General features: G+C 48.0%; 1 protein-coding gene across 1 annotated transcript in view; it reads left to right on the top strand.

Annotated features, from left to right (window-relative positions):
• The window catches only part of FAM234B (family with sequence similarity 234 member B), a 28,989-nt gene extending 4,617 nt beyond the window's left edge, over positions 1-24,372 (top strand). Inside the window, exons 2-13 of the mRNA XM_006192161.3 lie at positions 3,095-3,493; positions 6,358-6,456; positions 8,099-8,287; positions 9,328-9,458; positions 13,645-13,792; positions 14,135-14,276; positions 15,471-15,614; positions 15,790-15,871; positions 17,169-17,324; positions 19,620-19,737; positions 21,084-21,305; positions 21,877-24,372. Coding sequence (XP_006192223.3) covers positions 3,095-3,493; positions 6,358-6,456; positions 8,099-8,287; positions 9,328-9,458; positions 13,645-13,792; positions 14,135-14,276; positions 15,471-15,614; positions 15,790-15,871; positions 17,169-17,324; positions 19,620-19,737; positions 21,084-21,305; positions 21,877-21,917 — 1,871 coding nt within the window. The 3' untranslated portion in view covers positions 21,918-24,372. The remainder of the gene's footprint in view (positions 1-3,094; positions 3,494-6,357; positions 6,457-8,098; positions 8,288-9,327; positions 9,459-13,644; positions 13,793-14,134; positions 14,277-15,470; positions 15,615-15,789; positions 15,872-17,168; positions 17,325-19,619; positions 19,738-21,083; positions 21,306-21,876) is intronic.
• Positions 24,373-24,375: the final 3 nt, after the last annotated feature.

The following is a 24,375-nucleotide window of genomic DNA, read 5'->3' as shown; positions in this document are numbered from 1 at the left end:
GCGCTTTTTTCAGAGAAGGCTATTTCTTGCATTTCTTGGACCCCATGAGGAAGCATCTGTTCCTTATTTCTTCCATTTTGTGGTGTAATTTATCCAGCGTTTGTTCTGTAGCTGATTTTGCTTGCTGTGTTTTGTTGTAACTTCTTTCTTGAATATTTGTAGAACTTCGTAGTATCTTCTGGACTGAGTACTAATGATGGCTCCTTTCTGATTATTATTCCTGTTTAAATGGACGGTCGTCTTACAGCCGGCTGCTGGCTGACCTGTGGGCAGAGGCTGGGTGGGGTTGGGCAGCTGGAATCTGGAATCTGCCCTAGGTCTGCCAGCTCAGATCTGTTCCCACTGGTGCTCTTCCCCGGAGGTGCTTCTTTCCTGGCTGGCATTTGTCACAGGGCCTGAGAGTGCCGATTTAGCGTTTCCTTCTCTTTGTTTCTTGTGCTAGTTATCAGCTTATTGCCCCTGAGCTCCAGATTTACTTTCGTTGCCTGATCTGTGAAAGTGGACCTGGATCCTCTCAATACCAAGTTACCCTTCCTCGGATACAATTGCTCCATCCTAGGGTACCGTTTAGATTTCCCAGATTCATATTTACTCTCCTGTCACTGTTTAATAATTCTTTTTATGTTAGACTGTCCTCATTGAAGCTGTCTCATTTCTGTCTCTTGGCAGAATCCGCGCTGTCCCAAAGCTCGTCGCTTTGGGAACCGACAGGGCCGCACGCTGCCAGCCTGCTTCTTGTGCAGAGAGAAGCTTGTGCTTGCACTCCGTCAGTCTTAACCTCGCTGTTGACTCTCTGAATGCTGAATGGGACTCATGGGTGCTTCTGGGACCCCAGTCTTTGTCTTTCCACGCAAGAGATTACTGGCTTGGCTCTATATCCGTGGAACAAAAGAGGTAGCTTAACATGTGGACCCTAATCAACTTGCCTGAGGTTGAATCCTGGCTCTTCTTGTTAGTTTTGTGATCTCAGGCAACTTACCTCTCTGTAATTTCATCTTCTGGTGGATAAAATGGGGATAATAATAATACCTACCTCCTAGGGTTGTTATGAAGATTAAATGAGTTAATACGTATGAGTGCTTGGACCAGTGCCTGTACAGTAGGGTCTCGGTGTATTCCCAGTTATCATCGTCAGCATCACTATTAATTCTGTGAATTCTGCTCATCGCTGGCGACCTGAGATGTAAGTGCCTGTTCTTACCGTGCTTCTCCAATTGGATACAAGTTTCACTGCATTTGGCAACAATTTTTCATATATTGTAGTTTAGGAGTGTGGCTGTTTCCTTTTTTTTTCCCCTACTTTTATTTCTTTTTCGCCCTTCCTGGTTTTAGGAAGAGACTGACAGAAAGGCCTTCCTTTGCCATCTTTAACTACAAAAGCATATAATCATTTCAGAGGGACCAATTCAGCAGCGGCTTTGCTTTTCAAAGAATGCTTGCGATTTATTTGTATAGACCTGTTAAAGATTTTACAAGTTTCTCTAGCACATGCAGTCAAGTTTTCTTCCTCCTGTGATAGTATATCATATAATAAAAATGTGTTTCCTCTAACTGTTTTGCTAGCCAGTATTTCAGTAATGATTTCAGGTTGACAAAGGTGCGGTTTTCGGCTACGTTGTTGCAAGGTGGAAACTGACTAGCAAGACTGAATTCCATAAACAGTCCACACTAAATTTTCCACTTGATGCTAAACATTGTACAATTATGGGGTGGCTTTAGTGTGTGTAGAAAGTGCTTGTGAGGTTTAGTTGAATCAGTTATGTGATTACCAAGAAAGCTGGCTTGACATGATAAGATGCTCAACATTGCTCATATGTTTTTTCCACATTGCTAGCTATTAGAGAAATGCAAATCAAAACTGCAGTGAGGTAGTTCACCTCACAGTGGTCAGAATGGCCATCATTTAAAAGTCTACAAATAGTCATGCATATGTATGTATATGCATGACTGGGACAGTACGCTGTACACCAGAAATGGACACATTGTAACTAACTATACTTCAATAAAATAAGTAAATAAATACATAAAAAAACTACAGGTAATAAATGTGAAATTTGACATTTCTTTTCACCCTTTTAGTTAGCTGAGTTGTATTTCCTTTTTTTATATTTCTTCTTAACAAAAGATTTAACAATAAACTATTGTTTACCTGGTAAGCTATTGCTGATGTAAACTCTACACTAGCAATAGCTTACCAGGTAATTTCCAAAAGCAGGAACTTTTTTCTCGGTTTTTACTTGGCTATAGCCTGAAATAAAGGCATAAAGTCATCCAGTCACTGGCAGTGAGGGCCAAGGGTGGCTTGGGACTAGATGTGTCCAACCTCCCGCTGTAACATCTGCCTCTTGCCACCCCAAGCAAAGATGCGGTCTAAGTTAAACCAGGGTGCTTGTTATGTAAACCAGCCTCAAGACAGCCCTCCACCTCCACATTCCTGCTGGGTCCCACCTCCCGGAATGCAGGCTCAGAATAGCAATTTTCAAGGTAACCACTGTTTACAGAAACACATCCTGAAAGGGCATTTGACTCACAGGAAGGTTCTCAGAAGTTTTCAGTAAGACATCTCCAGGTGACATTCAGCATTTGACCTTCTAAGTGGTTTCCATAGAAACAGCTGGGAAGCCACAAATATTGGACCGTGAGGAGCAGTGTACAGAGAACAGTTGTCCTAAAAATTTAGAGACGTCCCAGGAAAGACTGGAACATCACCGATCTAAGAAAATCAAAGGAAATAGACACATGAAGGTTGATGGAAGAGCCATGGTCTTTTTCATTTGTGCGATTTAAATTAAGAGAGGTTTTTTTTTTTTCAACTAAGAAGCTATTTGAAATTTGCCACCTTCTCTGTTTCTTTTCCAATTTTCTTAAACTCATGAAAGCAACAGTTCTCAAACACTATGATTTTCTTTTTTTCCCCCATTCTTTCCCCCACCCTTTCCCTGGCATCTATTTTATAGATGGCTACCAAGGTCCAAGCTTGTCAACCTAGATTTGCCTTTCTGTTCTATTCTGTGTGTTCTCCTAGGTGTGGACAGTTGGTGTGTGTCTTCCTCCTCCAAGTACTCCTTGACTATCTGTCCTTCTGTCTTTTCAGGGAAGAAGAGCCCAGACCTGGGGGAGTATGACCCCCTCACACAGGCTGACAGTGACGAGAGTGAAGATGACCTAGTGCTTAACCTGCAGCAGAAGAACGGAGGGGTCAAGAACGGGAAGAGTCCTCTGGGTGAAGCCCCAGAGCCTGACTCAGACACCGAGGTCACAGGGGCTGCAAAGCCGCACCTGTCGGAGGTCACCACAGAGGGGTACCCCTTGGAACCCCTAGGGGGCCTGGAGCAGAAGGCGGCCTCCTCCCTCGTGTCCTACGTGCGCACGTCTGTCTTCCTGCTGATGCTGGTGATCTCCATGGTGCTGGTGCTCGTGTGTGCTTTCCTGATCCCCTGTCCCCCCCGAGATCTGCACAGCACGTGGAGCCGCCACCTGGGCCCCCAGGGAGGTGAGTGGCGGGATTTTCAACTCCCAGTCTGTAAAACTTCGTGATCGTGCATGTGTAATTCCCTAAAGCTTCCAATTACACAGAAAAGTCTTTACAAATTAATGGGTGTCATCTAGCATTTCTCCCCCTGGGCATGGAGGTGGTTAGGAAGTTAAGATTTGAAATAGGACAAAAAAAAAAAAAAAAAGGATTGGGACAGCTCGGAAAACTTGGGAAGGGGACTGTGTGGGATTTCTCCTGGTGAAGGTCTTAATTAGAGGCAGAGAGGACAGAACATCGTTGGCTGGGCTCCTGTGGGGCAGGCAATGCTGTGTCAGCAGAGAGCAAAGCTGAGGGAAAGGCTGTCACCTGAGAGAAGCAAGGCTCGAGTCCTGGCCAGGCCAGCGGCCAGGGCTCCTGTCCGGCCCTCCGGTGTTTGTTGATTGTAGAAGCCTGACTTTAAATTGAATTTTCAACTAATTTCTTTTCAAGGAAAAAAAGAGTTGCTTCCTTGCAGGAACTTTTCTTTCTTGCTTCTAATGGCTGGGATGGTGCTACCCAAGTAATTCTAGCTGTTTTGTCTCATTTTGGAGGACATTGCTTTATTCTTATTTTTATTTTTAATTGAGTGAAAGAGTCTTTAAATTTTACAGTGCTTTACAATTTTCAAAAGTTTCACACACATGATTTCATATAATCCCATCATCCCCCTTTTTTTTAATCCCCTGCCCCTATTGTGCCTTCCCCCCCACCCAGGTAACCACCAGTTTGTTTTCTTTCTCTGTGAGTCTACTTCTTTCTAGCTTGTTGTGTTTTTTAGAGTCCACATATAAGTGACATCATACAGTATTCGCCTTTCTCTGTCTGACGTATTTCACTCAGCATATAATGTCCTCGAAGTCCATCCATGTTGCAGCAAATGGCAAATTTTCATCCTTTTTTATGGCTGAGGAGTATTCCATTGTGTGTGTTTTATATATATATCACATCCTCTTTATCTAGTCATCTGTTAAAGGACATTTTGGTTGCGGAGCAGGTTTCTTTAAAACAACTTGCTCTGGGTCAGGAATGGGGATCACATCCAAACCGTCAGCGCTGAATGGTCCTGTCCCTTGTAAACTGCACTGGTCCCAAATACGGTGCTTTGGCTATTCTGAGTTAAAGGTATTTCAACAACAGCAGGTGCAAGAGAGCCTCTCTGACCTTCGATTGTTCCTGAAAGCAGGAGATGAAACCCCCAGGTGAAAGCTGCCTTCCTTACACCAGGAGAAAAGAACACGCTTATCACCAGAGATGAGGGCTTGCGGCCGAGAGAAATCTGTACAAACAGGCCTTGTTAGAATAACTCTCATCTTCCTGTAGTTCCCTCATAGATTTTAGTTACTTTTCCACAGTCACCACTCTTTTTGTTTTTTTAAAAAATGTTTAAAGTTTTTAATTAAAAAAAAATTTTAACCTCTTTAATTGAAGGATAGCCAGTTTACGATGTTGTGTCAATTTCTGGTATATAGCATAATGTTTCAGTCATACATATATTCTTTTTTCATATTCTTTTTCATTATAGTTATTACAAGCTATTGACTATCGTTCCCTGTGCTCTACAGTAGGTCCTCGTTTATCTATTCTGTATATAGTAGTTTGTGTCTGCTAATCTCAAACTCCCTATTAATCCCTCCCCGCCTTTCCTCCCTGGTAACCATAAGTTTGTTTCCTATGTCTGTGAGTCTCTGTTTTGTAAACAAGTTCGTGTCATTTTTTTAGATTCCGCATGTAAGTGCCATCATATGATATTTGTCTTTCTCTTTCTGACTCACTTCACTTAGTATGATCATCTCTAGGTCCATGTGACTTGCTCTTTTGTTTAGCGTAAGGTTTATCCATATTAATGTACCATCACTGGGGTTTACTGGGTTTCACCACTGTCTCGTTTTCTGTGGTATGAATATCCCATGATTTATGGATCCATTTTACTGTTGATGAGTCTTTAGGTGGCTTCCATTAAAAAAAAACAAAAATAAAAAAACCCATAATGCTGCTAAGAAGATTCTTGTACCTATTTCCTGATGGAGTGTGTAAGAATTTCTCTGGGGCATAAAGCTGGGATTGAAACTGCTGGGTTGTACGCCTTGTGCATGTTCAATCATAGTAGTTTGTGTTAAATTATCTTCCATGGTGGTTGTACCAGTTTACATTTCCATTAGCCATGTGTGAGTTCTCTCCAAATCTGGCAAGCATCTTCTAACTCAGCACGGTTTGGGGGTGTGTGTGTGTGGGGGGGCGTGACAGTCCCTACCTTGTCACTGCAAGGTGGAGATGGAATTCCGGGCTCCCTGCCCGACCTTCTCTGACATGGTGCTGGTGGGGTGAGGGGTGCCCTGTTACAGCCGGACGAGGGTTTCCACCTGGCCTTTGCTGTGGGAGTGGGGCGGGGCCACCTCTTTATCTGTGGTGTCTGGTTGGAGTAGAGCAGTTATTATCGAAAACTCTTCTGTCTTGCTAGGCTGCACCTTCCCTGTCGTCTGGCTGGGGAACCAGCTTCTCTGGGGCCTCTGTACGTCCCAGTTGGCATTCCCGGGGGGCCGGCTTTTGCAGCACCCTGTCTGGGATGTGCGAAGTCCGAGAACACCCAGGGGGGTCATCGGCTTGCCCTTCCTTGGGTCTCGCTGTCCCTAGCCGGTCTGCCTTATCTCCATCTTCCGGAGTCTTCTTCTGTTTGTTTTACTTTTAATGCCCAGGATTCTAGCTGTACTTAGAGGCAGAGGCAGAACTGGGTCTATCGGTTTCATCTGGGAGCTGGAAGCCTGCCTGGTGTTTTGGGAACATGCTCTCTCCAGCCTGGAACAGAGGACTGGCCGGTGACATTGTGTTTCCTCTGTGTCTCTCAGGTGGGGACCTGTCCCCACTGGAACTGGCTGACGTGAACGGAGATGGCCTGCGGGACGTGCTTCTCTCCTTCGTCACGTCGAGGAACCGGAGCGCAGCTGGTAAGGGACGTGTCTCTCGGAGGCCACTGCTGGAGAGGCTCCTTGATGGGAGGGTGTGAGCTAAGAGAACACGTCGGGGTTGCCTCCTGGGGGGCCTGCAGGGCAGAGAAAGCCCTCGTGGACCTCTCCTGCACGCTGAACCTCATCAGGAAGCTTCTGCAGGTGCCTCACACCCATCTCAAGAAGTCACGGAGAGCGAGAGCTGGGCGACACTGATAGTGGCTGCCCCAGGGCAGTGACAGCCTGAGACTGGGGAGGAAGTTTTTGCCCGCACTCCTGCACTGACCAGCGCTGGCACTTAGGTTTCTTGAGTTTTCTCCCTGTCAGTTTTCCCTGGCCTCTTTGTAGTCAGTGTAGACTATGCCACCTTCCCATCCCTGGCAGGAAGCGTCTGCTCATGTTCCAACACATCTTTACACATGTACATCTTGGCCAGGGGTTTGCCTTGTATCCCATCTGTTGACTCCTCCATCCCTGCCCTCTGTCCTGCTCCCGGCGGGACGGGAGGCTGACCTGTATGCCTCATGTCTGCAGATTCTCTGCATGTCTGAAGAGTCAGTAGGGTCGTTAAGGAGGAAGGGACAGTACAGTATATTAATCAGAGCATCCCTGGGAAGGCATAGACTTGTCATGTACATCACTGCTTCTGAAAACAAGGTCTGGAAGAGCGAGCCAGGTTGCCACTTGTTTTAGGTTGTATGTTTAATTAGTAGTTCTGAGGAATAGGTACAGTGACACTCTAACACCTGCATTCCCTTGTCCTTATGAGTTGTCGCTGGGAGCGGAACGTGGAGGTGTGTGAGATGGGCCACAGCCCTATCCTGGAAGTGAGTGTAAAAGCGGCAGGAGAGAAGCTTATTACTCTTAGGTGTTAGTTGAGTGACTTAAGGGGATTATTTGCTTAAGAGGTGAGCTACTCTCATCCTTCACCAGCTATCCTTGGGCCTGGCTATTAAGTTTGCCCAAGTGTTCTTTCCCGACTGAGGCCAGATCAGCGCATTCCATGGAATTCTAGACCTACCGATCATTGCTCAGTGTCATCTTCAGGTTTCCTTTTTTTTTTTTTTTTTTTTTTAAGATTTTTTCCTGCTCTCGGGGAGCATTTGCCACAATGATCAGAATTCAGGTATTTTGCCCCCTGCTCTACACACGTTCTAGATCAGTCTCAATTTCCTGAGCATACCTTTCCGTCCTGGTATTTTTTTTCTTCTTAACGATGACTTTTCCATATTCTTGAGTTTGCTCCTTTTATTCAGAGAACAATTGGCTGCTGTATGTGCTTGGGGCTTCGCAAAGCACTGAGGAGGCAGGAATGAATGTGACAGGCTCTGGCCTTAAGGATTTCCCTGTTTAGTAGGGGCTAAAGTGACAGGCATGCAAACAGATGTGTTGGCAGAGGTGTGAGGGGGATGGAGCTTGCGAGGCTGCCTGGAGGAGGTCACAGTATCTCATCTTCTGTGAGAGGCGCTTTGCGCAGATATGACAGGTACTCCGTTTGCAGACTTGTTGCCAGAAATATAGGAGGGAGCTCAGCCCACAGCTCTGAGTTGCTGCCTTATGTCCATTTCCTTTTGGTTTCCTGGCCTCCTTATCTCTCCCTCTTGTCTCCCCCTCCCCTTGCTTGTCTCTCGTGTGCTTTTAGGTGTCTCAAGGCCACCTGCTGTCCTTGTGTGCCTTTCGGGGATGAACGGCAGCACACTCTGGTCTAGTCCCCTCCCCGAGGAGGCCCGAGATATCACCTGCTTGGATCTGATGCCAGGAAGCGTGGCCGGAACCATCTGCCTCGTGACAGGGACACACAAGATGTTCAGTGCTTTCAATGCAACATCAGGTAAAGATCCTGCTTCAAGGAGCCCTAATCTCGGATTAGAATAATCTGCTGGGGAAGGGGCCGCTCCACTCTCACATGCTGGAAAGTCTGATTTACTGCTCCGGAAGGTGGCTGTTAAGGGAAATAAGAGAAAGGGTTGGAATAGATTGAGTAATAAATCCACGTTGCAACCTGTTTGGTGATCGGATGGGGCTGCACTGAGTTATCCAAACAAACTACCCTGAGGCCGTTGGTTTCCAAAGAGTCTCCCTACTCTGTTCTTTGTACAAAAGACAGTTGAGCTTTGTCTCTTCCCAGTTGACACACTTGGGTCCACGTGTAAACTTGGGCTTTAACCACTGAAGATTATGCCAGTGAAGAATCTAAGGTTTGTCCAGGCATGCTGATTTGGCCTCTTATTGTGTTGAATTCAGATATGTGACAAAAGGAACAGAAAAGAATCAGTTACCAAGAAGGCTCCTCGCAGAGCCTCGCATACATGCCGACGTGCTTGTTGACCTTTGATTTGGATGAGGCTGCAGAAATGGCCTCCTTCCTAGTTGTAGAGGTTGGAGTTTGGTAGTGGGGTTCTTCTGAGTGGGAAAAAAAAATAATTTACACGTGCATTAACTCTAGAACTGAAGTCATCTTGAAGACCTTTCATGGTCTCCCCACTTCTGTGAACGCATGGTAGAAGGGAGCGTTGGTCTTCTGTTTGGTGCCCCAGAAAGGTTCCTTAATAGCTAACAAATCAGTTCCTCCATCCATCCCAGACAAGTGGGCTCTTCTCTCTTGGAGAGACATCGGCACGTCTGTTTTATCTAAAGAAACCCTAGGTGTGAAGTTGTTACGTGGGCTTGTTGGCCAGGTGCTTGAGGACTTCCGCTCGCACGCCCTGTGCCCTTCCCCCACACTCAGATAAAAACTGAAGGAAAAGGTGAGTAGGAGTTGCTGTCTGTCATTCTGCCCACTGAGTCTCTTTTCTGGCCTGGGAACATTACATCGGCCCCCTCCAGAGGTAGAAAACCCTGATTGTGATCAGCCTCTCTGTCCTTCCCTAGGGAAAGCCATTTGGACTTTAAACCCAAACGACTTGTCCAATGGGACCCTGGCTGCCCCTGGCGTGGTGCTGCCGGACGTGGATGAAGATGGCGTTAGAGATCTTGTGGTCCTGGCCATTGGGGAACTGCAGGTATGATCCACGTTACATAGTCCTTGTTTCTTACACGAATGCTTCAACTTTAGTCCATTCCTAATATCATTATTAGAAAGGCTGCTTGAAACCTTCTCATTATAAGGGCTTAGACTGAAATAAATTCTCTCTGAGAGATGAGGTGAATCAATTACCATTATGAATCCATTTTCCTGGTTCCTTTGACTGGCACGGTGGCGCTTTGGAGCCAGAGAGGTCTGCATTTGAATTTCTGCTCTACTGCCCTGTGGCCTTGGGCCAGCCACAGAGCCTGCCTCCGCCCTGGTTACTTCATATTAGAGCAGGGCTCTTGCCCCAGTTGCAGGAAACAAATTATGAAAAATGAGAGCTCACGGATTTGAAGTGCCTAGTGCCTGTTTTGCACCAAGTGTGCACATAGTTTTACTATATATATTTAACTTTTTTTTCTTTTTCTTTTTTCTTTTTTAAATGGAGGTCCTGGGGTTTATACCCGGGACCTTGTGCATGCCAAGCACGCGCTCTACCACTGAGCTATACACGCCCTCCATATATTTAACTTTTACTGCAGTGCTAAAGCAATGTGACAGGCTGACAGAAAGTTCATAAAATAGATACAGAAAGAATGATAAGTCAAACAAGTAATAACAACGGTGACCAAAGAAAGAGTTGTAGCTGACTGCAGACTTCAGTTCTAAGACAGTGGTCCCTAAATGATGTGCCCCAGTTGTGCCCTGCTGGAACTCCAGTTCCTGGAACTAGTAATTCTCTGCCCAAATAAAATTACAGTAGCTCCCCTCCCCCGCCCTCAATCACAGGAAAATGTTAATGAACAGAATGATCTCAACTCTAAGTTTTCATTCCTGAAGCTTTTCTCAGGAGCTTCTGTCAAACTTTCTCTCAGCCATTTTCTCTCAGACTTCCTAGGGTGAATCTGCCCAGAAAGGCATGTGGACAAAAGAATTGAACAATTGGCCAAGAATATTTGTGGAAACATGTGGATACAGATCATTTTGCCTCACTGGGTAGCTTATTTTAATTTCACTAGACCTTGTGTTTCCCGTGGTGATTTTTATGATGCATGGGTGGAGCAGAGTTACAAAATCTACAAGTAAAATTATTTAGAGCAGAATTAGATCTGTCAGTATTTTTTGGTTTTCCTGCCGAGAACAGCATAAATGAACTCAAAGTGCTCCACAGGCCATAAGTTGGAGGAGCCTGGCTTTGGTACCTCATGAGATACTTTATGTTTGTGAGATGTGGGAAGAGAAGATGGATCACGGAGTCAGTTTCTGGAGATTAGTCACTTTTAGAAGTTCTTTCTGGTGGTTGTTCTTCAACTGGCCGGATGGTCTCAAGGTAGATGGAACCAAAACTTCCAGAATTATTTACAGAATCTTTGTTAGTTGCAGTCACTGTGAATAAAGAGCCTGGCTCCAGGGAACAGTTTAAGGATTACCTCCATCAACAGGTGATTCTCAGAAGGTCCCAAAGTGGAACGTATAGGGAGTTTCTTTTTAAAGGAATTATGGCAAACAGAGGCACAGCAAGACGTTGAACACGTGTGCGTGTCCTGAAAAACCTTGGCCTTGACACCCCACCTGGCTTCTTAACTAGGCAGCGCTGGTGGACAGGATAATGGTTCAGTTGTGATTCAGGGACCCTCCATGGCGAGGGGGCTCTGTTAGAGGAATGACTTCTCACCTGCTCCTACTCTCTGCCTTTTTCGGGGTTGGGAGGGGAGATGGACTAGTGTCTGCTGTGCCTGGAAAGTGATAGACAGTACTAGAAAAATCTGGGAAAAGTGGTGGGTTTAGAGCAATAGCTTCTTCTTTACACTCGCCCTTTTGACCTCAAGCAGCAACAAAGAAACTGAGGGATGTGTTTGCTCCGAGCTGCAGAGATGGAAGACTCTCTCTTCCCAAGGAATGAAACATATTAGGGCTGTGATGTGGAGTGACAGCGTTCTTAGATCTGGGTTTGGAGTGAGGTGGGCTGAGAACACCTGGTTGGGTTAGAGAATGAATCTGGTCTAGAACATCAGTGGGAAGGGACCTTAAAAGCCATGTGGTTGAGCCTCTCGCACCTTCTACAGTCTCTGATAGGTTGTTCCAGGTACATCGGCACTCATTCCCCCAGTACTCAGGCTGGTGGGAGAGTCACTAATTTGTGGCACAGTCCATTTTGCTTTTGATCTGCTCTAGAAAAATCTATGTTATTGTTGAGAAATCTGCTTTCTCAGAGCTTCCATTCACTGGCCAGCTTTAGCCCTGTAGAAGTATTCTGAATGAATCTAATCCTCTTTCCACGTGAAAGGCCTTTAGCTGTAAGCCTCAGCACTCTGAACCTGCTACTCTCAAGGGCTCCCCAGTTTCTCCTCCTGTTCCACATGCAGCGTGATTCGGACCCCTCTCTTTCTTGATTTCTTTCTCTTTTCACTCAGTGGGTCTGTATTTCTCTTCTAATACGGTACCCATAAATGAAAACAGTGTTCTGTTTCTAATACAACCAGTTATATCAGCTTAAGGAAATTGTTACTTCTTTTGACATAGACTGTATTTCCACAGATGCAGGCAAGAATTGTGATAACCTTTCTAAGATTCAAGTTTTGTTTCTAATCAGTTAAAATACCCACATCTTTTTTTTCCTACTTCTTTCATTTTTTTTTCCTTCCAGTTTTATTGAGCTATAATTGACATACAGCACTGTATGAGTTTAAGGTTACAGCATAATGGTTTGACTTAACATATGTCATGGAATGGTTACCACAGTAAGTTTAGTGAACATGCGTTATTTCATACTGATACAAAATTAAAGAAATAGAAAATATTTTTTCGTTGTGATGAGAATGCTTAGGATTTACTCTCTTAAATGACATACAGCGGCATTAATTATGTTTATCATGATGTGCATTACATCTCTAGTACTTGTTTATCTTATAACTGGAAGTTTGTACTTTTTGATTGCCTTCCAATGCCCCTTCTCCCCACCCCCGCCTCTGGTAACCACAAATCTGATCTCTTTTTCTATGAGTTTTTTTTGGAGTATAATTGACCTATAAGACCGTGTCAGTTCCTGGTCCACAGCATACTAATTTGATATTTCTATACATTTCAAAATGATCTCCATGAAAAGTCTAGTTAGCATAAAATACCCACGTCTTTTAATTAATGGCCCAATTCCTTCTTCCAGATTTTTGACCCATCTTCCAGCCTAAGAGTTTTTGAATTTTGAGTTTATCATACAGCAGATTGCTGTCTCTGTCAGCTTTGTGATAAGCTCAAATTCTGTTTATTCAGGTCTTTGATAAGAATGATTAATAGGAATAAGACAGTGGCAGGGTGCTGTGACATTCCACTCAGAACCTCCTTCTGGTTTGGTACTGGCCCTTTTGCAGGGTACACGGAAAACCACCTCTCTTTATCTTGTCTGTAAGAATTAGGGGGTGATAAACTCTGTCAAAAGCTTTATTGAAGTTAAGTTATTGATAGAGTCCTTATATTTCTCAACCAGTGACTATGTTCCCAAAAGAAAATCCTCTAGAGCAGGGGTTGCGAAGCTATGGTCTGCAGGTCAGATTTGGCCCACTGCTTGTTTTTGTAAATAAAGTTTTACTGGGACACAATCACGCCTATTCATTTATGTATACGCTGTGGTTGCTTTCACACTAGGGCGGCAGAGTAGTGTAGTCGGTATGGAAACCCTCTGGCTGGGAAAATGTTAAATATTTACCGCCTGGCCCATCACCAAAAAGGTTTGCTGATCTCTGCTTGAGGGTAAGGTTGATCGTGGCCAGGGCAGACGCGTGTGTTATGATGGAAGCACTTTGCCTGCGCTGATTCCCGCTGGGGCCAGTAGGGGGTTTGAGAGTGATGACCGGGGTGAGGGGTCCGTTGTCCTCTGTTTAGCTCTAGGCTAGAATTCTGGGCCTCGGACACTGCTCTTCAGCAACAGCTTCGGAGACATTGCCCCAGCTGCCATCCCGATGCTCTTTGCATGTACTGAACAAGGGATGGGACATTCGCCTCACTTCCTCACTTCCAGGGAAACTGAGTGAAGCGGGCTCGGCTTGGTGCTGTCCAACTTTGGGAGGTGTTTCTGAACTCTCAGCTAACGAGGAAGCAGTGATGTGATTAGGAGGAGAAACGATGTGACTAGGCAACAATAGGGCTCCAATGAACTCAACCCCCTTCTTTCACTTCGTCAGCCAGATCTGTGCTTTCTGCTGGTGTCCGGCCGGACAGGGAGGCCCGTGGGCCGCCCTGTGAAGTATAACATCGTGGGAGTGGGGAACCTGATCGGTCCTCAGGTCTACATCACCACAAACGGGGCCATCTACATCCTGTTTGGCTTTGGTAAGAAGCAAGGCTCGTTTTTGCCACTGTCCTCATCGGTGTGTGTGGTGAGGCCTCCCCGTGCGTCAGAGAAAGTTGCTGACACCTGCCCTCTGTCACCTCCTCTCCCCCATGCGCCCTGCTGCAGGGCGTTAACTCTGCTGTCCCCACCTGCCTTCTCCAAAGAGAAGTCTGTCCAGCATCCACTTAATCACTTCCCCACTGGCTCCGTGCTGGGCCACACCAGGCAGGCTGTGTCAGACCCTCCGTCCGCTCAGGCTCTGCGTCTCTCCCTCACATCCTCCCCCTGGGGAGTGTTCTGTCCAGTTCAACTTCTCGCTGTTGGTTCTTCCTGCACCCTAGGAAATATCCAGGCTGTCGCCCTGCGGGACATTTTTATTCAGGCCCAAAATCGAGACAGCTCACCACCTTCTCTGCATATCGAGGAACCCGAATGGGAGAAGCGAAGATCCGTCAACCTGTCTGAGCTCATTGACGTTTTCAGGTAGGGCAGCTATCTGGCCCCGCCCCGGTGTGACGGGGAGTCTTAGTGTTTGATGGGGCTGGTAAGCATGTGGGTGGAGGCTTGGGAGGAGAACAGTGCTGGGGGAGAGAACGCCTTCCTATCTGGTTAAGGGGAGTTAGAGATGCTCTTCTCTTGAGGGAGTGTAGAGTGTGTGCTTAGCATGCATGAGGTCCTGGGTTCAATCCCTAGTCCCTCCATTAAAAAATTAAGTCAATAAACCTAATTACCTTCTCCCCTAAAAAAAGCATTAAAAAAAGAAAAAAAAAAAAAAAAGAAATGCTCTTCTCTTGCTAACAGAATTTGTTGACATCTACATGTGGGTGCCCTGACATGTGGTCACTCTGCACGGAGGTGGCCAGTAAGGATATTTGTTTAGCGTGGGAGTCGGAGCAGGGCAGGTGAGACTGGGGAACCTCGGGTAGGGAGATAGATTTATTTAACATTACTGCTTGTAAAACCGTGCTCAAGGCTCTGCTCTGCTCTTTTTTTTTTGTTTGTTTCTGCCCTACTCTTTGCTTATATTTTTCTCTTAATTGAAGAATCGTTTTGGCGGCTGCAAGGATGGCACCCGTGAAATCTTTTTTTTCCCCCGTGTTTATTTCTTAACTAAAAGTAGGATGCTGTTCGTCAGATGCCGTGGATTTTCCCCGTTGAACCCCAGGCGGGGTTAGTAATTGTCTTCGTTCTTTTCTACCAAAGCTTGAAAGCATTTGCTAGCATTTTCTTAGGCAGTCTCGTATTGTGTCAGTGCATTTGACAGATGTCAGTGGAGTGGTCCCAGGTGTGCAGAGGAGGAGATAATCTGATGGAGTCTGCGGCAGGAGCTGCTGTCCAAGCCTAGCGACAGCTTCAAGCCTCCTGTCCCGACCTCCGTCTCCTTCCCTGCCATGATCCTTGCCTCTGTTATCTTTCCCGGAGCGTCCAGTTCGAGAAGAATTTTCCTGTCAATTCCTTTGGAACTTTCATGACCTTTTCAGGGCTCCTTGGTTTCTAGAGAAATGAAGAAATCGAGATTCAGCTGAAACAACAGTGTGACGCCCTTGACGAGACACTGGTGGGGGGTGAACGCAAGGTGTTCCGCACAAACACGAACACATAGAGGAGAAGCCGGCATTAGCAGGGTGGCGTCTCACCCAAGCCTGGGACTAAATGTTGGCGTCTTGTTTACTTCAGTGACGGCGTCGAGCTCCTCCAGATGGTGAAGGCCCCAGATTCCAACTGCAGCAACCTCCTGATTACAACCAGACAAGGCCTCGTCCTGCTTCGGGGGCAAAACCTTACACCTTCCTGGACCTTGAGCCTCCAAGGCCTGCGCAGGTCGGCGGTGGCCCCTCTCACGTTTGTGGCTTTGTTTTTCAGCTTGCCCATGTTTAAAGCCGGCCCAGCATGGCTGCTTGATATCCGGGGCCAGTGCAGTAGAGGGGAGGGGAGGAGTGCCTGGTCCCCTCTTTCTCTCATCTACCTGTGATCTCTCACTTGTTCTCGTTTGCAGCCAGCCTACTCCGGGGTACTTCACGGACGATGAGACGCTAGACTTCCTTCTGCAGATACCAAATGGAGTTGGGATGAAAAAGGTAAAACTTGGGGGCTCAAAATCCGTCAAAACACATATCAGGGATGTACTTTGTGTCCTGCCCAGTGCTTGGCATTGTGAGAAGTAGAAAGAACTGAAAATACGGTCCCTCCTTTAAAGAACTCCAAGTCTAGCCGAATTATCTATGAAAGGAAAAGTCACAGTGCCTGGGCTAAAACTGACAGCATCGGAAGTTTTTGTAGCCACCCTCCTTCCTGTGCAGGGGCTCCTTCTGGATCCTCAACTTACAATCAGGCAGAGTAATGAGACCCTACCTTCCCAGGGTCATTGTGACAGTTAAAAGAAATCATACGCGTGAGTGGGTAAGATGTTTTAGTGCAGTGTCTCCAGACTTCTTTTCTCCCCGAGACTAACAAAGGGACTCTTGACCTGCTGCCTGCTTCTCCCTTTGTTCGCTCAGAGGAGTTTGTCTCTTGGTGAGACAGAGTCTGATCTCGGGCAGAGAAGGGCAGGCTTCCGGAGGATGGTGGTGGGGGTACCGTTGAAGGAGCTGCGGGTCTCCCCCTCCCTGCAGGACAGAGACACAACAGAGGCGCAATAATGACAGAGCAAGGGAGGGACGCAGTAAAGACACCGGGGCTGGAGGTGGCAGGGGAGTTTTCTTGGGGATTTGTGCAAATGAGAGGCTCTCGAACTCTGAGGTGTGAGTTCTTCGGGGTGAAAAGGAGGTATAAGTGCTGCTAGGGATTATGAATTCAGCCTCCTTAACTGTCCCTTCAGAGGTGCGACTCAGGAGTGACTCTCCTGAGGCTTTTACATTCTTTTAACTTCGAGGCTACCGTGGGGCCGAGGTCCACATGCCGTGACACGTGACAGAGTCAAACGTGGAATGCTTTTAGCACAGGGGACAGGACAGGGCTGTCACCTCCTTGGGTCCCCTGAGTGGTGTGTCGCCTGAGGGAGGGAGTAGGAGTGAGGTGCTGCTTTTAGGACCTTGGCTGAGAGTGGCTGCCCTGCCCAGGACAGTCCTAAACCTGAAACTGTCACAGTCACTTCCTGTCCCTGAGCCTCCAGTTCCTCATCTGTAAGATGAGAGAGGGCCTAGATGGTTTGCAGCGTCCCTTCCCACTGGAGAATTCTGCAGTCCTTTAAACTCCAGGACCCCAGCTGTTACGTAACGCTGTCTGAACACCCAATTGTTCACTTCTAATAAGTTAGTGTTAACACCGGTTAACATACATGTTACATGAATGTCCGGGGGTCTTTTTTGTTTTTGTGCATGTGTTTTCTCAGCCCGCTGCCTTTCTGAGGGTGGGAGGCCCGTCTTCTCTTTGCAGGTGATGGTGGTGGATGGGGACTCCGGCCTGGTCACGTGGAGTTACAGCGTTTCGTGCCACGGGAAGGAAACACCGACCACCTCAGCCGCTACTGTGGACCAGAAGTCGGTCTTCCTCTTCTGGGCTGAAGGGCTGTCAGCTGCGTCTCCCAGTTCCGTGAGTGAGCCTGGGAGGGTCCCTTTGTCACTGTCCTGCAGAGCTGCCCGGGCCCAGGGGTTGGGCTGGTGGTTTAGACCAGCCGCACTTCTGAATGGTTTTGTGTGGAGACAAAACGGCCCTTGTGGGCAGGACCATGCTTCCTCCTGAGCTGTGATTCCCCAACTTTGCCTTTTAGCCAAGCAGTGAAAGCTGACAGCAGCCCCCAGCTACTGGCTCCCGACAGTGGGAGGCATAGATAAAGGATAGAATATTCAAGTCCAGATTTTAAAGATGCTTCATCTGTGCGGCAGGTGTTGAAGAGAAATAACCGTGTCTGGTCTGGGATGGGCGAGGAGCAGGGGGCGAAGTTTCAAGGAGGCTGAGGCTAGGCTTTGAGGCGAATAAAGCTAAGATTTCAGAAATAGGTGTGGGGGCAGGGTGGCAAAGCAGTGGAGGTTTTGGGGACACTGGGCTGAAGATGAGAGTTCACCTGGAGGATGATGGAGGGAGGGTCTGGTGCATAGAAGGCAGATCTGAGACCTGTGGTGTTTTAACGGGGCTGATGAATCAGGGTGCCGCCTATGGTAGGTGCCTGGGAGCTCTGAGTAAGACCCACCCTGATTTAGTTCAGTTAAGCACATGTTGACCAGCACCTCCCTGGTGCCAGGAGCCTCAGGATAAGCTGGGAGCAGTGCTGCCCTCTAGAGGAGCAGACAGCCGGTGCCGGATGATGGGGGAGCCCGAGGGAGGGAGAGTCCTGACTTCATCGACCACGTGCTCTGGGACCTGCCACTTAACTTTCCTGAGCCTCGTGCTCTTTCTCTGTTAATGAAGATGCTGATGTAGTCCTTCGTTTTAGGGTCAGATTGACATAAATGATTGTCCTAACTCTGCAGTTCCCTGCCATGTGACTGTGGGCGAGCTACCCAACATTTAACATCCTGGTTTCCTCACTTAATATGAGAGGATCAGACCAGGTGACTCTCAAGTGTAAGTGGCTATAAATAACCACAAAGTAAAGGTGTGTTACAAATGCTCTGATAGTGATAAATTTAATAAGAAGTGTAGGTGGAAACACAGCAGGAGGGGGTATTCGTTTTTCGGGGGCAGTTGGGGAGCTTTTCACGAAAGAGGTGGCATCAAATCAGGTGGGGGACCTCCGGACGAGGAGTGTTTGAATAGGGGGAAACAGGCTCCGGGGGATGGTCAGATGGTTAAGGGGCAGTCAGATTGGCAAAGGTCAGACGGGGCTGAGCGAAGCATGTGCTTGGGTAACCACAGACGTTCTTGAAGCCTGGGGTGCACAGGCAAATCATCACAGGAGGCGGCTGGGAAGGGAAGATTTGGGTGAAATGGCTTAAGACCTTGGCTTTTGTGCTAGGGGGTTTGGGCTCCATTCTGTAGGCAGTGAGGAAGGAATTTGGCTGTTTTGTTTGTCACGTTGGCTGATCCGGAAATCTGCCAGTCGTGCCTGGGATCCTAAGGTGTATGGGAAAGCTCTCTTCTGCTTTGTGGCCACGTGGTGGGAATGGGGCTGCCAGCTTCCCACCCACGTGTCCCCTCACTCAGCGGACCTCCTCCCATGCTGACACTACGGGAGCAGGGCTGATACTCAGTCCACTAGAGGAAGCTTAGGATGGTCCTGAGCGGAGCCGCCACTTACACACCTGTGTGTGAAACTCCTGAGCTTTAATGCCGTGCGTGTCTGCTGAACATCATCCCTGCACAGGAGTCGCACGGTAAAGGAAGTTCCCATGTGTGTTTCTTCTGCTGTCGGGAGTTGGGAGGCTGACATGCAGACCTTGGAATTTTTGTTTTATAATTAATGACTTTTGTCTGGTCAACATCCTGTTTATTTCAGGAACTGATAAGATTTTTGTGATGTTTGGCTTGCCACTTGCAATTGGCTCTAATATCCAGTGAAAGCAAATGTCCTTGGCACACTCTGTTTTCTGCCCAGATTTTGAAGAACCAGTTTCTGATGCTTTTGTAGACGCCATACTGGGAGGACTCCCCATCCAGTTTCTCTCCTGGGACAAGCCCCTTTCCTTTCTTCCTTTCTTTTTTTCTTATAAGAGGGAAAGCATTGCCTAGCTCTAGGGGTTTAAAGAAGTTGATGCTTAGTCAGTGTTTTGAGCTTTTTGAAATAATATGTCTCTCATCCATGCGAGCCTCTCTCAAACACACCCTTGTAGCCAGGCCTTCGCGTCGGAGGGAACGAGTCATCACAGCTCTCTCCGCCGCCCTTTCACCTGAGCGACGTTGTACGTGGAGGGCGGGCTGACCTTTGCTCTCACTGTTTCTCGTTGTCAGGATGGCATCCTAGGAACTGAGCCACCCAGCCTTCACCACCTTTACCTCCTCCACCCGGCTTTTCCCTCCATTCTTCTGGATCTGGCCAATGCCACCGGCACGGTGACAGCTTCAGAGGGTGAGCCCCAGGGACGGTGGTGGCGGTGCAGGGGGTCTATGGGGGGTGAGTCCCAGGGACGGTGTGTGTGTGGAGGGGCGGTCTGTGAGTGTGCTGAAAACCAAGGGGCAGGGTGGTCCCATTCCCAATGGCTTGAGGTGCCAGTGATTCAGCAGCTATTGTCTGAGCATCAGCCCCACGCCAGGCACCGCGTCCACTGCTGGGAATACCAACCAGACTGGTTTCTTGACCCTGCGGGAGCTTCAGACCTGGAATCCACAGCTGGGGACATAACAGAGGTGGTGTGTTTCCTCAGGGTGTTCTTTTAGGCTCAGTACAAACTTTCTTTGATCTAAAGTGCACGTGCTCATGGTATAGAGACTGGAGCCAGGAGAAAAAGGGAGAAAGAGAAATTGCCTATAATCTGACCTTGTATACCCCCAGTTAGCATGCTGGAAGGATTCTGCTTTACATATGCATCTGAATAACATCACAGAGCAGAACTGGGATCACACAGTAAAGACCTAAAACGCAAAGCCCTGGATACTCAGCGCCTGCGGCTGGTCTGGGATGGTCCGAGGGCTCCTCCTCGGAGGTTCCTTGCCTCACGTTGGCCCCAGGGAATCTGCTTTTCCTGCTGGGGTGGGGGGACCAGGCTGGCCACATTTCCTTTCTTGACTTCTTTTCCATATTCACTTGCCAGTCAAAGACCTGCTCTCTCCTTGCAAAGTCGGTTACCTTGAAGTTGAAGCTGGTGCCTGTGACTCCGGGGTCACGGGACTGGAAGAAGCGCTAATCTGGAACTTGCCGGCACTGCCGCCCCCTGGCTTTGTGTGTGGCGGGGGCCGGGGTGGGGGAGGTCAGCTCGCAAAACCTTGAGACTGATCTAAATGAGCTCTTTTTCCATTTTACCATACATTATTATTCAGGGAACATTAAGTCGTGGTAATTAAGAATTGAGACCTTTTCATTACAACACCTGGTTTACACATGAGGCAAAATAAACAGTGGCTAGGAACATAGCTTCTCTGAGCAGGTGCTGACGCTGCAGGGATTCTCAGAATTTCTCACTTTTCCACCGAACTGTCACTGTCACCACAGTTAGCCTGTCCTCACTTCCTTAGAAATGGCTTTGGAGAAGCACGGGTACAGAGAACGAGACTTTGCTCCTCTGCTGGCACCTAGCCACTCACCCCCATGCACCCACTGTCTAGTCAGTGCCTAGCATTGATTAGATGCTCAGTAAACTTCTTGTATGAGTTAGCGAAGGAGTGAATGAAAGAAGCATTCCAGGCGCTGAATCAGACCACTCCCCTGTGAGTGAAGTTTTCGGTCCCCATTAACTGGTCATTTTTGTCCGTCCTCAGTTGGAATCAACGACCTCTGGAAAGATGCCTTTTATGTGACCAGGACAACAGGGCCAAGCTCTGAAGGCCGTCCGGCACCCCTGGTGGTCAGCAAGCTTAGTCTGCGCCGGGCGCTGATGGAGGGCCAGGTGGTCCAGCTAAAGGAGACCACCCCCAAAACTGGCCGCGGGGAGCTGCGAAGGTTCCTCTCTAGGATAAAATTTCGTCGATTCTCCCTTCCAGGTGAACAGCTTGTGAAAGCAATGTTTGGTCACTGTTGAGGGTTTAGGACAAATACTCCTGACTCCAAGTTGGCTCTTTAGGAGGGAGTGGGACGGGAGCCTTCCTGAGTAGCCGGGTACCAGGAGACAGTTGTCTTGGGTCAGTGTCAGGTTATCAGGGAGCCTCACGACCATTAAGGGACGGCACTCAGCTGTTTTCAGCTGGAAATGGTACCATCTCCCTCTGGGGACATTTGGAAGTTGGGGTCATGGCTTTTATTGTTCCTCCTGGTCTTTTCTGGGTGGGGGACGGTGATGCCGGCCTCGTGCAGGACTTGTGGGAGTTACATACCGTGAAGAATTATCTTACTCAAAATGCAACCTCCCCCCACCCCCAGTACTCTGGTTAAGTTCACTGTTCAAGAGCTTATCATGGAAAAGAGTCTCTGGGCCTTTCTGGAGGGACACTTACGAACTGCTGAGGCTGGACCAAAAAAGGACAGGAAAATAGAGGGGTGGTCTGACCTCTAGGGCTCCTCCACGTCTCTCCCAGAAAAAAATGAAAGTCACTGATGCCTGCACCTTTCCCCTAGATCTAGTCTGGCGGACTCTTCAGTTTGAGAAGCTGGTGTAAACTCAGTTCTTTGGGGAGAAGGAGGACTCCTGCCACCTCACTCCACCACCTCTGCGTGACAGGCCCCGCTTTGGAAGACACTGGGAGTCCTTTGATGAGGGCATGATCCGTTTGGCTGGGGCATCTGACCTGCCTTTCCCATCCCCGCATTAACTCCCTCCGGGCACGCCCTGTGGATAGTTTGGAAACGTGAATCTTATTAAGTGTGTTTTTTTTTTTTTTTTTTTTTTTTTGTCGGTCTAATTTATAAACCCTTGCTGGGAAATTCCAGTGAAGTTCTTCCTTGGAACATTTTGTGGTTCGTTTTGCCCTGTGTGTGTATTTTTTAGTGTAGTGGTGAAATCCTTTCTCGATTAGCATGTCCTGAGCTCCAGGGACCTCGTTTCTTGTCCGTCTGATACGCATCTGGTTGGTTTGGTCCTCTTGAGACTCCCAGATAGCCTACCTCTGACTTGGAGGGCCCCCCAGCATTTCTCCCCTATTCTCCCCAACCTGTACCTTGGCTTCCCCCACCCCGACCGTAGCAGCAGTGAGAGAGATTGACAGTGGGGGATGGAGTGAGCCATCCTCACCTTGCGTCTCCTGTCCCCTCATGTTCCGTCTCTAGTACTTAGTGACTGTAAGAATTAACCCTATTCCTATCAGAAGGGGAGCAAGAGAAATATAAACGACTCACCTCTGACAAGGTCCCTGTGTGACGATGTGGTCTGGATTATCCTGCCAGCACTTGTGTACATGCCGTCCTCAACTTAGAGGAAAACTCAAGTCAGGAACGGCTGAGGTCGACACCCTCGGCCCCCTTCATCTCCAGTCTGCTTTCTCAGCATCTTCTCCTGTCGGGCGTCCTCCTTCCCACCCCGCACTTTGCTCTCTTTTATTCAGGGATAATTGTGATTTGCTGGAACGAGAGCAAAGCTGTTTCTGGACTTCTGTCTCAGGCTCCTTGGGTCCGGCACGCAGCCCTCCTGCCCTGCTCCCCTCCTCCCTTGTAGGGCCTTTGCGGGAGAGTATTTTGAGAAAATGGCTCTGTAAATACCATAACTTTTATAAGTGGTTAAGTCCTTTTGAATTGTCTCCAGTGCTGACGTCTCCCTTCCCCTATGTGAGTATGCTGCTTTATCAAGTTCTTCTTTAAACTTCTAGGTCATTGTTTATAATGCAGAAAAAAGTCCCATGTGAACCTGGGGAGAACCACTTCTCTTCTCGAATAATTTTGCTAGATCATCCCCGAGTGCGCTTGGGGTCTCTCTTTACTCGAGCCTGTATCTTTTGAGCTTGTGTTAATAGATACCAGAAAATTTAGAGATTCCAGAAAATTGGGACCCCCAATTTAAAGGGAGACGTGTGAATTGGTCACTGGGAGGCATTGTGACGTAACGGGAGGTTGGTAGCCCGCGCTCCAAGCAGGCCTGGTGCCCAGCCGGCAGCGTGGCCATGCTGGGTTCCTGGGCACCCCTCCCTGCCTTAAGCCCCTGAAAGCAAACTTGGTTTCAACACTATGGGAGGCACGTGTGGGCCCAGCTTATTGTGAACTTGGAGGAGCAGTTAGGAGACACCCAAGAGCACGGGACTGATTCCAGATTCACGTCTAGGATCTGCCTGAGTAGAAGGGCATCTGGTCTAATAGAGAATTCTGAGGACTCACTTACAATCGATGAATGCCTGAAACTTGGGCGGTGGTCCTGCGGCCTGGGTGGGCCACCTGGCTCTCTACCATGTGGAGGCTTTCTGGAAAGCCAGCCCCTTTAGGCAGGCATCAAATGCAAAGCTATTTCCTGAGGATTTGGTCTGAGCGGGATTGTTTGGGGTAGGGCTGTATTTACGTTGGGTGAGTCCCAGAAATACATGAGAAGCTCAAAAACAATGTCCCTCAATTCTCTGTGGTGTGTTTGCAAACTGACATAGATTATTTGGACTGTGGTAAGTTTGAATCTCTTGTAGCTAAACGTAGGACACAGGCTGTAGGTTTCCTCTCCTTGCAGCCGATGCAGAGGGTGTAAATGGTGGCCGAAGACTGTGAAATCTTCATCTGATTGGCGTATATGCTGGTCTCTTGTCAAATGCGTTTCTAAACTTCCTTCTCCTTGCAGGCAGCCTCCCAGCCAGACATGTGAGATAGGAAGTGTCCCTCCTGCCCGCGTTCCCTGCGCAGGTTGCCAGCAAAGCCAGCAGGACCACTGCTTAGAGTCATGGCTTGTGCAAGGGCAAGGGTGTTCCTTCTCCCAGTCTCTCCTCTTCCCTTCCCTTCCAAACCCTCTGCCTTGGACCACATCCTCCCCACCCCGCAGAGGGTCTCTGCTCCCCTTCTAGTGTGGTCTGGTGGTCGCACCCTCTTGAATGTGGATCGCTGTCCTTACTGCCCACATGAGGGGAGAGCCAGCTGGTATGTTGTCAGGAAGCATTATTTAAAATGTGAATTGTTGCGGAACAAATAAACACCGTGTATAGGAACCTACTT

The sequence above is a fragment of the Camelus ferus genome, chromosome 34 (genome assembly GCF_009834535.1).
Source record: "Camelus ferus isolate YT-003-E chromosome 34, BCGSAC_Cfer_1.0, whole genome shotgun sequence".
Taxonomy (NCBI): Eukaryota; Metazoa; Chordata; class Mammalia; order Artiodactyla; family Camelidae; genus Camelus; species Camelus ferus.
This window is presented reverse-complemented; position numbering and strand designations above follow the sequence as displayed.